At 43.7% G+C, this 14,019-nt stretch overlaps 2 protein-coding genes across 2 annotated transcripts in view; one reads left to right on the top strand and one right to left on the bottom strand.

Annotated features, from left to right (window-relative positions):
- Positions 1 to 676: 676 nt before the first annotated feature.
- On the bottom strand, positions 677 to 3,131 carry LOC109484508. Its single transcript, XM_019787801.1, has one exon. The coding sequence runs from the start codon at positions 2,969 to 2,971 to the stop codon at positions 752 to 754; it is 2,220 nt and encodes a 739-aa protein (XP_019643360.1). The 5' UTR covers positions 2,972 to 3,131; the 3' UTR covers positions 677 to 751.
- A 4,771-nt stretch (positions 3,132 to 7,902) lies between these two features.
- Positions 7,903 to 14,019, top strand: part of LOC109484324 (laminin subunit beta-1-like) — a 26,889-nt gene continuing 20,772 nt past the window's right edge. The window contains exons 1-4 of the mRNA XM_019787579.1: positions 7,903 to 7,930; positions 8,469 to 8,624; positions 9,272 to 9,384; positions 9,708 to 9,923. Of these exons, the coding sequence (XP_019643138.1) occupies positions 7,903 to 7,930; positions 8,469 to 8,624; positions 9,272 to 9,384; positions 9,708 to 9,923 (513 nt within the window). The remainder of the gene's footprint in view (positions 7,931 to 8,468; positions 8,625 to 9,271; positions 9,385 to 9,707; positions 9,924 to 14,019) is intronic.

Raw genomic sequence — 14,019 nt, 5'->3', positions numbered from 1 at the left:
ATACACACAAGTTAAGCTGATTAGATTATTGCTGTGAACACACACAAGCTTTCGTTTGACCCATGAAAGTTTTATCAAAAACTCTTATACATTGTAGCAGCAATGCATAGTATTTTATTCCATATATAACATCTAAGAGCTACAATGAGCTATAGTGCAGTTATGCAGATAACATAATGAAAGAATCATATAAAGCTTTGTACAATGTATTGAGTATTTACAATTATTGTATGCAAACCTAAGCAAGCCATCAGTTAGACTAAGCTTTCAGTAGGGTTTCAAAAGGGAGGAAGTTGTACATTGCCTTACTTAGATACACTGTTACATGCCCTGATCATACAATTCTCATCTGTACAAAAGTTTAAATCAAACCTGACAGAATCTATGATAAGGACAACTCATAAAGGAGATGCATTTATAGGAAATAGATTTTGTGCACTTGTAGCACCCTTTTCACCAGTTCTAATCTTTGGTTCAGTTATAAAATACAATTTAGATATGGTTTCCATTGATTAAGAATATCCTACAATCACCTGTCAAAATCATAACTTCTTACAGATATGGAATAATAATGTTCTATTTCACAATATTTACAGTTAATTTTTATGTTTAATAGCAATAGCATAACCAGTAATCAATAGATTCCAGCATATCTGTTTTGGTATTCATGTGCCCTTACCACCACATCATAGTAAGTAAGCCAAAGCATTGAAATATGCGATAAAAACTATCTGAGAAATTTCCGGATCTTCTAGAGGTAAGTCTCATCGAACTTGAACTTCCAGTCCATCCCACTAGGTGGCGCTGCAAGGACGTGTGGATATGTTGGGCCGAGCAGCATCTCCATTTGTGTCCCCTGCTGGCTAGGCTCCTGATGGCTCACCGCGCGGCGCACATACTCCACTCTCGGCTGCTGCGTTCCAGGCAGAAGCGGCTCCTCCTGACTTCTTTGCCGACCCTTAGAGGTCCTGCGGCTCAGTTCCCGCAGTTTGGGTAGGCTGGTATTTGATCGCACAGGTGTCTTCTCCGGACTTAGCAAGAAGATGTTGCCTCTCTGACGTGTTGGTGTTATTTTGGTTATCTCATGTAGCTGTGGGACTGTCATTTTCGAGGAAGGTGATGGAAGATTGTCTCCACTGACTGTGAAAATCCCGGGAGGTGCACTGTACCTTTTGCTTGGACTGCCCATGATAGTTTCTCTGTTCTGTCCTCTGTTTTGGTCTAGGCTGTCAAGGAACGTTTTGAGTTGTGTTGCCCTTGGTGACATTGGCAGTGTCCTCTCAGCAATGCCACCTTCAATATCCTCCATTGGAACATTCTGCGTTATCTCCAGAAGAATCGGTGGAACCTCCGGCACCTCAGTCTGCCTCACCAGTGGCCCTCTTGTTAAGGATGTCTGTTGCAAGCTGGTCAGACTCTTGAGACTTACAGTGCTGTCTTCGCCGTTTCTCTCAGATGATCTCCTCCTTTTTTCAGAAGAAAGAGCCTTTCTTCTCCATGCTTCACTCCCCATGACCGAGGACATGATGTAGTTGTCTGTCTTTGCTTTTTCGACTTGAGTGGTAATTTCAGTCTCATCTGCAGAGTCAACAGCTTTTTTACCAGGGTACAGGCCCATCTTAGTTGTTCCAGAAGCACTTTGACCAGAGTGTTTGTAGACTGCGGGGCTTCTAGGAGACTTGACAGTTGCTGCAGTGACGTAAGTGGCGGGAAGGTAGGCCTTGCTGCTCTCTGATGTTGTCTTTCCATCCTCAGTGGATCCGCTACTTCTTGGGGTGTCAAGCTGCAAGTGCAGGACGCTGTTTGTTGCACCATCACTGCTGTTTCCTGAACTCACGAGAGTACTGCTGGCATCCAGCTTAATGTCTGCACTGCTGGCATCTATTTTGATGTCTGTATCTGTGAGGCTAACTTCACTGTGTGGTGGTCTAGAGATCAGGACTGTGTGAACATCAGGGGAGGAGTCTCTGTCAGTGGATGCTACATTGTTCAGCCCTTGCTCTTGGCTGTCCGTATCTGGTCCAATATCCCAAGGTGCTTCTATTCCATACTTGTGCTCACCAAAAGATGAAGACCCGTAGCTATAGAGTCCGGTCTGAGAGCCCTTGAGTATGAGGTGTTCTTCAGATTCAGTCCCGACACTATCCCTGAGATGACACGTCGCCGCAAACATGCGGTCCTTCCTGATCTGCCAGGCCTTCTTCTGTTTGCTTATGAACCAGCAGAGATCAAATGAGACTACGGCAATGAACACACCAGCTGCTGCAGTTACCAGGATGAACCACCATCTGTAAGTCCAGGCTGGGGTTACCACCTTAACTTCTATATCAACATAATTGTACACTCCTGTTGATGGGATGAACGCCTCACAACGATAGGTCCCTGTGTCGTTACCTTCCGCCTTTACCACATGTAAAACTCCTTGCGACTTCTGCTCATAGTTTGTGGAGGATGTATCCAGTCTTTCGCCATCTTTGTACCATGTTATGGTTGGCTTAACAGGATGTTGTGTCGCAACGGCACACTCGATTTTTCCCTCCGAGCCGGTACGCAGACTTTGTGAAAGTTCGGTCTCTTGCATGACGATGTCTGCCACCACGTACAACTGAACAATCTTCTGGAAGTTCCCATTCTCACACACATACCTTGCTGCATCCTTTATCTCTATGCTATCAATTCTTAGGATTGTGGTTCGAGGTGACGTGTCTGAGACCTCAGTGTAAATCCTTCTGTTTTGCTCAATGCGGGCAGCCAGGATTTCAGCACCATGGAGATACCATGTCGGTTGGGTCGTCCCATTTGACCTGCAGGTCAGCAACAGTTTGGAACCTGTTGTCATGGTGATGGTCTCCCCTGGCAACACTGACAATTCTCCTCTTGCAGCAGGTAAAATGAGGAAAAGTAACAGAAGGACAAATATTGGCAAGATTTTCTGTATCACGGATTTTCTGTGGTTCACTGTTGCATCCATGTTGTAGCAGGAGACTGTTTGGGAAGTCTGTTGTCAGAAAATTCTCTTGCACTTTTCTGCATCACATATTTTTGCTGTCATTGGTTGTTCTCTGCTTGTTCTCTCCCATGGTTTGCTTCTATGTCCGGTCTGGTGGGTTTAGAGGCAGCTGATGTCACCAGTCCCTGAGAGAGGAAGGAAACCGAGCAGTTACTGTAAAGTACGAACATCTGAGAACACCAAAATTGACTAAACTAACCCGACTACACTGCATGGACTGTTATCATAAAACAAATCAGCTTGGGGAAACTACATGCGTTATGCATCAGCTTTGCATTCTGATTCAGGCTCCCCTATTCATACAATAGTATCAGATATATCACACTCAGACCATACCAATTTGATTTGTTGGCAAAGTTTCAAAGTTGGCCCAACATGAAAGCTCCGCGAGAGGAAAAAGTCAATGGTTCAAAACATTATAGGGAGCAAAATTTAATGTAGCCAAGTTCAAGTCTTCCTTCCTTTCAGTCTTGTTAAAGATGTACTTCAAAATGGCTGAGAGCCAAAGAATGCACTGATGTTGCATACCAACAACCTAAGGCCATACTATTTCATTTCCTTCATTCTCAGACAGACATCAGGGAGAGTAGTGAGGAAAATTGAGTATGCCTGTATTCACACCCAAAAGTTATTAACTCTCACAGTAATGTCAGGCTCTGTTTCACGTTCATCATCCAGATAAACATATTTTAATTAATCCAAGAACCAAAATGAATGAATTAAATTCTAAGATGAAAATTCATAATCATGCAATGGTACCAGAGAGTATTGACACCCAGAAACTGGGTTTACCATTGCCTACCATGGTAAAGAATTTAGTCATGTTGATTGATCATGAAACCAAGAACCAATGAATAAAATTATAAGATGAAAATTCATAATCATGCATATCATGGTACCAGAGAGTCTTGACACCCAGAAACTGGGTTAAACTTTACTATTGCCTACCATGGTAAAGAATTTAGTCAAGTTGGTAGTTCATTTAAACCAAGAACCAATGAATGAAATTAGTGTGGCCCCAGGGCAGTGACCTGGCTGGTAAGTGGGGACCAGATGGTCGTGTTTCAGGATCCGATCAACCGTGAACTTCAATGGACCAGACGTAATTGTCACATACCCACCTGTGTGGAAGGGCATGGCGATAACCTCCCCGGGGTGCATTCAAAACCTCATCAAATATTTAGAAGTGACATTTTCACAAGGACAAGTGGACGGGTCCTTAGTTAATAGACTTGATCTGAAAGGCCAGTATCTGTTTCTGCTGCTACTGTACAGAAAAATAAACTCAGCTATTTTAAAAGAAGGTTTTCATAATCATTGGTACAAACGTGCACTTTAGCTGTGTTACAACAGTCCCCCTGTGATACAAACTTTGTTGATGAGAGTTGTTATTGCCACTAATGGAGATTATTCATTATTTAAGAGATGTTGTCCCAATTCAGTTTCTTCATATCCTTGAGGACCGTAAGGATATTAAGGAAGGGAGATTGATGATTTATGTGAGTAGCCTTATCAACTGTCCCAAGATTGAGATTTTTGCCAAGGCAACACCAATTTGATTCATTGGTTTTTGGATTAATAGAAAGGGTTAACTTGCATATTCACATGAAAACAGGGACAAGTATGTACCATCATGATGGTAGGTAATGGTTTCTTCGATGAGTATGTTTTGGAGGTGAATAAAGGCATATTTGAGATTTCCTCAGTGTTTCCACAATGTTTTCTTGCTAGGTTTCCCTTTAGAATGTCCAACAAAATGGAAATAAGATGGCATGGCCTGAAATTGTCTGAAATGGTGCTGTATTACCATCCGTCTGGAAGAAATTTTTCGTGGAAACTTTTCGTGCACATTGTACAATCCTTCATTCTAACCAAAACGCAATCATTTTCATGGTCCATTACCTATATACCATGATATAGCTTGTCTGTACCTACATGTACCCTTTGGTGAACACAGTTGGAATAAGCATATAACATAGTCCCTGCTGCTGCACAATTGCTAACCTTTGCTCTCAGCTACTTTACAGAATCTTCCAGTCTATCAGGTTTCTGGCAAATTGAAACTTCAAATGTAACGAAGCTGTCCAATAACTGACAAAGAAAGTCAGCCTTGTCAGGCCCTCTCCTTGAAATATTTGATACAAAAAGCTTCAGTACGACAGGGTGAATTATCTCTTTATTGGATGCCTTTCATTAAATTTCGGGGGGCAAAAGGAAAATAAAATAATCTAAATAGATGTCTATCTAATCCTGTCTAACTAATTTGTAACCCCCTATTCCAACATTGGAAGTTCCCAGGCCCATACCCCTAAGACTGCATGGAAAAATCACCTAATTTGTCTTCCTGACAATGTCATTCGTTACTGTTGCAACCGATTTACACATTTACCAATCTAACTTTTTTTCGATTTCCAAGAACAAAGTTATCGATTCTGCAATGCCTCTACTAACTTAGGATTCAAGGTTACGTGTTGTGTCAACGTTTCTTGGAAGAGGAACATGAAAATGGATTAGGAGCCACAGAGGGATAGAACGGTGCCGTTATAATGTCATACTGGGCCATCATGTTCACACAGTTAAGTAGTAACATAGCATCTTCATCTGCAGTCAGTATGGCTTGTTTTGTTCCACTTTGTCTCAGAAGTACTTAGAGGGAAGGTTTTCGTGGTTCTTTTCACAGTATAATATTATTATGTTGTTTTTGTAGTCCTATCAGTATCAAAGAGGTTTGAAAATACCCTCCTTGGAAATTCAATTTGAAGCGATTAGGGAACATGAATTTGAAGGCAATTCTACTCGGGTCATTTCTGGGATCAATTTCTCTAATATAGCTGCTATAGCCTCCAGATTAGTTTTTATATTGATGTCAGGATGTCAGCATAGAAATGAGTTTACCTCTGACACAGACCACAGATCTTATCGTGTTCTTTCATTTCACTCTAAATTGGCTTACATAATATCGTCAATTTTAGCTTAATATCCTGTAGAAAACATTATTTCAGGTGCCATAACATTACATTCTCTCTCTCGTAATGATCTCTTTTCTTGTTTCATTCTTTTATGTCCCTCCGTATAATTAATTGACATGCTTTAAATTCCAGGGTTTTTTTTATAGAAAATTATTTTAGGTGACATACATTCTCTCCGATAATGATATCTTCTCTTGCTTTGTGGTGTAAAATAATTATCTAATAGTCCTCTAATATTTGTTGTCAATTGAAAATTGAAAATCAATTAGTCTCCTTTGTTGTGGAATGCCAAGAAGTTGGAAGTTATGCCCACTTTCTAATGTCATGACTTGCAGTATCTGATAAATCCATTTCACATGCAATATCAAGATCATAAAGAGCTACAGTCAACCTGCTTCCATTTCATACCTTGTGCTGACAAACAACAGGTCCTCTGGAATCTCATATCAACATGATTAGCATCCCAATACAGGCACCTGCAATCCTCCCATAACATCCCATGTTTGACTCAATTACCTAAACCTCTTATCACATAATTGGCATGACAGAATGATAAACAGAGAAAACATTTTGTACTGTTAACTCAACATAACTAACATTCCAGTACACTCACCTGAATAACATCCCATGTTTTATTCAACTAGATCAGATCTTTTATTAGACATTAATTGGTGCAGCACTATGAAAATAAAGAAGAAAAAATTGTATTTTCAACATTAGAAAATAAGCTGAGCACTTGTCCATACCTGTTACCTTAATTGCAAGAATTGGTACAATACTAATACAATGAAACAAAATAAAAAAATTGTATTTTCAACACATGAAAATAAGCTGAATGACTTGCCCTTACCTACTTTCAATTGCCTCCTCTTCAAACTAGCCGTCACCTCTTTTCATGGAAGACAGAGGAATTTTTTTACATCCAAGCTTAAAGCTTTATAAACTTCCTGCCTCTCAGAAAAGGCCGTATTCTGCACGTAGCGGTGCAGGCTTTCTCTGTGGTCCGACGCACACGTAACCGCCTACTGATCACCGTTTTTGTCCCGAGGAATGTGTCACCTGCGCCGCACTGACGATTATTACCACCTCGCGTGACTCAAACAAAGCACCACCTCCCCAGTCAGGTAGATAATAGGCCACTGCTGCTCTGTACACCTCTCTGTGCAGCACTCTGCTGCTGAATTATTAATGGGGTTAGGGTTACCCATTATCCGGGATTCTCTCCTGTCTACGGCACTTATTGTCTGTGGGAGGTATTATTCCATCATGGTTAGGAATGTGAGGCATGTCATACTGTTACACAATGATTCGGGTGTCTGTGGATTTGTTTTATAATCCTCTCAGCGTCACGGTGGATTAGGGGACGGGTTTTTAATCTGCCCATGACAGGGGGTGATTAAAGACTTACTTTTACATGTAGCCAAGGCTTAAAGGCCACAACAATTTAATTTCTTGGTTATTGGCTTTTTAAAAAAGATCATGATACAAATTAAATACTATAATTATATACAGATAGAAATTAAACTATTATTAATAGTAGTAAGAGTCAGATGAGGGACAGTCCCTTACTTTTTGGTGCTCATCATTTTGGCAAATGAAAACTTTAAGGTTCAATTTATTTTCTGGTTTCTTGGATGTTTTAATTAAAAAGAGGAGGAAAGCCAGACAGCTGGGGTAAAAAGAAATGACTTATAATTTTACTGAGTACCTGGAGTTGTGTCTTTCCAAGAACAAGCTGTTTTTTATGTGGATATTCTGATAGGCATAATGTTTAAAGAACAGAGAACCAAATTAAGTTAACGTGGCCAGCTAACTGGTCTTTGTAAAAATGATAACATGAGCCAAACGTCTAGACCTAACACAGTGTTCACCTTAAATTTGTTAATATTCAAATGGTGAATGACAGCAAGGGAAAGACAAGGGATGGTCGACAAAGATAAGAAAGTGATGGGTGTGTGGGTGGGGGTAAAATTGCTGTGGTTGTCATGTTACATTAGATAAGTTATCTTACACCTTGCCCACATAGTGTGAGTAATAAGTGACTTAAACCACCAAGGTGTGAGGTAAAATATATAACATTGTATATAACATGACATGATTATATATTGTGTTTTTGATTTGCTGCTTGTTGAACTTCATTTGCACTGGAAAGACTTACAACTACTACATGGCTTTTTTTGAGTTGAACATTTCTAAAATATGTGGTCCTGAAAAAACATGATACCCAATTGCTTGACGAGTCTTCAGAAATTTAATATACAGATGAACAAAAATGTATCTTTGACATAAATCTGTCTCTTCTTCTTTTTCTTATAGCCTTGAGTTTCAACAACACCACAATTGTATAATGATTATCATAATTGTACACTGTAGATGTTTTCAAAATATGTGTTACTACATATACTATTATAATAGTGTAAGACTCATACACTGTGAAATAAAGACAAAATGTTTAACCTTCACTCTAATTTTGTCTGTTTTTCCTCCAGCCTGTAACTGTACGTCAGCAGGAATAACCGGCAATGGGACATGCCACAACATGACAGGCCAGTGCACCTGTAAGGACCGGGTGACCGGCCGCACCTGCGACACCTGTAAGGACGGCTTCTGGAACCTGACAGCAGACAATCCTCAGGGTTGCCAAGGTAACACCTGTTGTCATTGTAATGGTATAAATAGTCATTTGATAACATCAGTGTCCATAATATCACCAGGGTCCATAATATATCGCCACCTTGAGAAATAGTGTGCTTTGAGATATTTTTACTGCAACATACTTTTGGTATGCACTCCTTCACACATCAAATGTACATACCTAGGGTATGTTGCAGTAAAAATATCTTTAAGCACACTGTTTCTCAAGGTGGCGATATTATGGACACTGGTGATATTATGGACACGGGTATTAATTGCCTAGTAGCACTTATTACTTCCATTAAATGAATACTTTAATCTTCCAAGTGTCACGAAGCCAAGCTCTAAAGGGCCATGACATTAGGTCACTACTTTTTGTGTTTTTATGTACTAGATTTAAATGTAAAGATAGTGAAAGAAATGCTTTCAAATTGACTTTTGAAATAACCAAATCTGATTCATGGCTTTTCTCTGGTCACATGGATTGTATCATTGTTGATAGATGGCTAGATATGAGATCTTATCTGTTAAAGATTTGAATTTTCATGTGAAATTGACTGTGATGCACCTGAACAACCAGATGCATGCATGATATGATCCTAATAGTATGAATTTTAATCATTAGTCTAAGAGCATTTGTGTGTGTGTTCCTCCCCAGCCTGTGATTGTGATGCCTCCGGCACGTTTAACAGCTCCAACCTGTGTGATCAGCTGACTGGGAACTGTGTCTGTAAGAACAACACTGAGGGAGACAGCTGTGAGAGGTGCAAGGTAAGGTGTTTAAACAGGTGGAAGAATACTTTCACTTTTATTTTCTACCTGTATGCTCTTTATCCACTTGTCCTTGAATGAAAAACTAAGAACAGTCAATTTGATGCTGAACAGCTATCATTTCCCATAAAGCTTGCCTCTTGATGACATGCATACCAGGTATGATGATGTCTTCTGACACTCCTATTTTCCAACCCTCCTTTGCTCTGACAACTCATATGTTCTGAAAATGCATACCCTAATGCTATACTTATATATATGTGTGGGTGTCAGAACATACTATTAGAGGTGTCCTTGTCTGCAATGCCTTCATCCTCTGCTAGGTGGGGTCCTACAACCTGACTGAAGAGAACCCAGCCGGCTGTACCCTGTGTGAGTGTGACCCTGGAGGATCAGTCAGCCCCCAGTGTAACAGTACAGGACACTGCACATGCAGACGCCAGATGACTGGGAAGACCTGTAGTGTGGCAGAGGAAGGATACTTCATGCCTGCTCTGGACTACTTACTGTACGAGGCAGAAGTCAAGGCAGAGGCACAGGTGACTCATGGTTTGTTGTACCAATTATCTTTTTATTTAACTTTTATCTTCTTTAGTTTTATGTTTTGTTTTCTGCATAGTGTAAGTTCCGTATACTTAGCAGACAAGGAGGCCAGGCGATGAGTAGTGTGGAGATGAATCTATTCTGCTGTAGAACAATATATACCCTGGGTGCCAGCCAAGTTTACAGGCCGCTAACCGTTTTTTTCGGCAGCCAGGGTACTTCGCCCGCAGAGGAGTATATCGGCCTACCCTGGGTGCCAGCCAAGTTTACAGGCCGCTAACCGTTTTTTTCGGCAGCCAGGGTACTTCGCCCGCAGAGGAGTATATCGGCCTTTTGGAAGGCGGCCAAACTCCCCCCGGGCTAGACTCCCCCGTAGCAGTAATTTAGACCGGCGGGCGAAAGGCTCTTGCCGCCTGAAGAACGAGTTTGGCATCCAGGGTAAACAATATACAGGTCTACCATGTGCTCCAGTTCACCTCTGACCCCGGGTTGGCTCATACCATTCCAACCCGGGGGTGTTCTATTTCTGCTACTTACACTCTTCCCCCCTTACATGAAGAAAACTTCTCCTGAAGTAAACAGCTTATAATACTGTATATAGGTCAACATAACAAAATGCAACAATAGTAACGGAAAACGGTCCGTATCAGTTAACGAATGAAACAGTAGTAACGTTACAATTATAGACTCTACTGAATAAAGCTGAAGTCTATAGATCCATAAAGCTGATCCTGCTAGGTGTCAGGAGACACGGAACGAACACTAGTACATAGTGATAGACATCAGCAAGTATTACCGTAGGCTATAAATACGCAGTGTTGCTTGGCATCCAAGTAACAGGAAGGCATAAGAAAAGAGTACAAATAATGTTTGCTCCTAGCGAGCTTCTTTATGCCACATGTACTTTCTACTAATGTAGTCCTGTTCAACAGTCCTGTACATGTTTATCAGTCCGCACTGTACAGCATTATCAGTCCACATCAAAGTCGTTGTATCGCAACGGCGGCCGCACTGCACGACCAGACCTCGTGCTTCGTTGAGCTGGATGGCTTCGCGGTTGTGCGTGTACAGGGGGTGCGTCATTGACGGGCTGAGCTGTATTCTCTGGAAGCGGCCTGTTGGCGGGCTGAGCTGCATTCATAGGAGGCGTGTGGCACTGCTTCAGTCTATTGTAATGGACGACCTGAGTTTTGTGATTGGTTTCATTCTCGATGCAGTAGTTTAAACCCGACTGCCGCACGTCCCTGACCACATATGGTCCCTTCCACTGAGGCTGGAGTTTCTTTCGCTGCTTCGTCGGATCGTGTAGCCACACTCGGTCACCAACTGCATACGGCTTGTAGCAAACGGTGCGATCGTACGCCGCTTTTTGTCTGTCACTCGCTTGCCGTGTGTTTTGTGTCACGTGGGCGAAGGCGGCGCGGAGGCTGCTTTTCAGGCTTTTGGCGTACGACGTGGTCGAATTTGTGGCTGATGTGGCGTGTGGTGTCGTGTCGAAGATCACGTCAGCGGGCAGATTTGCTTCCCTCCCATGTACGAGGTAGAAGGGAGTGTAGCCAGTAGATGCGTGTACGGACGTATTGTACGCCAATAATATGTGCGGCAGGTGGTCGTCCCAGTCGTCGCCGGTAGACGAGACGTACTTGGAGAGCATTGACTTTAACGTTTTATTAAAACGTTCAACGAGTCCGTCCCCTTGGGGGTGATACGGTGTTGTACGGCTTCTGGCAATACCGAGCGTCGTGTACAGCTCTCTCATTGTCTCCGCCTCGAATTGTTGACCTTGGTCCGAGTGTAGGGACAGAGGTACTCCATGTTCCCGGATGTAGTGTGTAAAGAGCACTTGTGCTACAGTGGCGGCATCCTGTCGCGCCAAGGGATAGGCGTTTGTATACTTGGTGAAGAAGTCTTGTACCACTAGACAGTATCTGCAGTGGTCGAAATACTTTTTTTCAGTGCTCTGCAATATTGCAGAAGAGTCAAAATTTTGTTCTGCAATTTGGAAATACTTTCTGCAAATACACAAGCCTCTATACTACAATCTTGCAAGTGTATAAGCATGAACTATTGATTGATATGCAAATTAGTGAAGACAAATTTTTGGAAGTCCAAAAGGAAACAAAAGATAAACAAGGCAAGACAAGGTTGATGTAAATTAGTGAAGAAGCTCCTGTTGTTTCAGAACAGGAGCTTAAGTGTTGTCTGTCCTTGGGGCCAAGAACACCAAATCCCAAGTGCCAATTTTTCCTGCTGCAAAATTGCAGATTGTATAAATTTTGCTTCTGCAATCTTGAAAAACTACCTGCAGATTGCAGACTGCAGACAGGTATTTCGAACACTGATCTGTTACCCTTTTTCGACACAGGGAGTTCTGTTAAGTCCATGGCAACCTTCTCGAAGGGTTGGCTGACCTTGATGGGTTGCATGGGCGCTCGGGCGGAGGGTGTTGGTGTGGCACGGGTGGCGCACTTGGTACAGGAACGGCACCAACGCTTTACTTCCTGGGTCATCCCCGGCCAGTAGAACCTGATATAGACCCGTTGGAGTGTCTTTGTAGGACCCAGGTGGCCGGAACAGGGACCGTTGTGAAGTTGTTGGAGTACTGTCGGGATGAGCGGTTTGGGTAATACTCGTTGGTGGAGAATACGACAGCGAGCGTTCGGTCGCCAGCGGCGACAAAGCAGTCCATCAGTCACTCGTAAGGTGGAGAACTGGTGCCATAGGGCCTTCAGAAAACGGCCACGGGTACGGACAGCAGCATACGGCGGTCGTCGTCCGCGTTGTTTCCAGCGGAGCACCTCAGCGATGTCAGGGTCTGCTCGTTGGGCCTGTTGCAGGTTGGACAGGGTGAGAGAGTCCGGAGCAGCCTGTGGTTGGTCCACAGCATTGACGGAGGAATCGCTAGTGGCTGGGGTCGTCGACAAGGGTGCTGGTTTTGCTGAGTCCTTGGCTGCAGTGTCAGTAAGTGGCTGTTGTGCAGCATGTTGCGATGCAGGGGTTGGCCGTGGTGGTGCCACAGCCGTAGCCTGTCCTGCGTTGGCTGTCCTCCCGGGTGTTGGTCGTCGAGACATGGCGTCAGCGTTGTTGTGAGACTTGCCAGCCCGATACGTGATGGCGAAGTTATATGTGGACAATTCAATCGCCCATCTGGCACGTCGGCCGGTCGGGTCAGTGGAGATAAGGTTGGGGCTAAGGCCGATCAGGGGCTTGTGGTCAGTGACAGCTGAGAACGACTGTCCCGCCAAGTACGAATGGTAATGGCGAATGCTCCAGACCACGGCAAATAGCTCTCGATCATATGTGGACCAGTTTCATTCCTGCTTGGTCAATGTTTTGCTTGCATATGAGATGACACGTTCACCAGACTCGCCCGGTTGTGTCAAGACGGCCCCGATAGCAGAGTTGGACGCGTCCGTGTACAGGATCAAGGGAGCAGTGAAGTCCGGGTATGCCAGCACAGGTGGGGCCACCAAGGCAGCCCGCAGGGTTTCAAACGCTGTCTGGCATGCGTCATCCCAGACAAAAGCAACGTGTTTCCTTGTCAGGGCAATCAGGGGGTCTGCGATGCGAGCAAAGTTCTGTATGAATTTGCGGTAGTACGATGCCAGGCCCAGGAAAGCTCTGACTTCAGCCGTTGACGTTGGCGTCGGCCACTGCTGGACTTTCTCTGTGTTGGTCGGGTCAGGCTGAATCCCTGCCTTGGAAACAATGTGGCCGAGGAAACGAACCCGCGGCTGGGCGAACTGGCACTTCTTGGCATTCAGTTTGAGATTGGCGGCACGGAAGCGTCGGAAGACCTCTTCCAAGGTGGTCAGGTGTTCCTGAAATGTCCGCGAGAAGACAATGACATCGTCCAGGTAAGCCAAACACGTCTGCCAGTCGAGGCCAGCGAGAAGCAGTTCCATGAGGCGCTGGAAAGTGGACGGCGCGTTGGTGAGGCCGAACGGCATGACCTTGAACTGGTACAGACCGCGTCCGGTGGTAAAGGCGGTCTTCTCACGGTCGTCGGGATCGATGTTCACCTGCCAATAGCCGGACGTCAGGTCAAGGGTTGTGAAGAGGGCGGACCCGGCCAACGCATCGAGGACGACA

The sequence above is a fragment of the Branchiostoma belcheri genome, unplaced genomic scaffold (assembly GCF_001625305.1).
Source record: "Branchiostoma belcheri isolate BF01 breed outbred unplaced genomic scaffold, Haploidv18h27 scaffold7, whole genome shotgun sequence".
Lineage (NCBI taxonomy): Eukaryota > Metazoa > Chordata > Leptocardii > Amphioxiformes > Branchiostomatidae > Branchiostoma > Branchiostoma belcheri.
Note: the sequence above shows the minus strand (reverse complement) of the source record. Positions and strands in the feature narration are given on the sequence as shown.

What these genes read in the sequence shown, in the direction of transcription:
- LOC109484508 (XM_019787801.1), bottom strand. Translation starts at nt 2,971, where the DNA reads ATGGATGCAACAGTGAACCACAGAAAATCCGTGATACAGAAAATCTTG.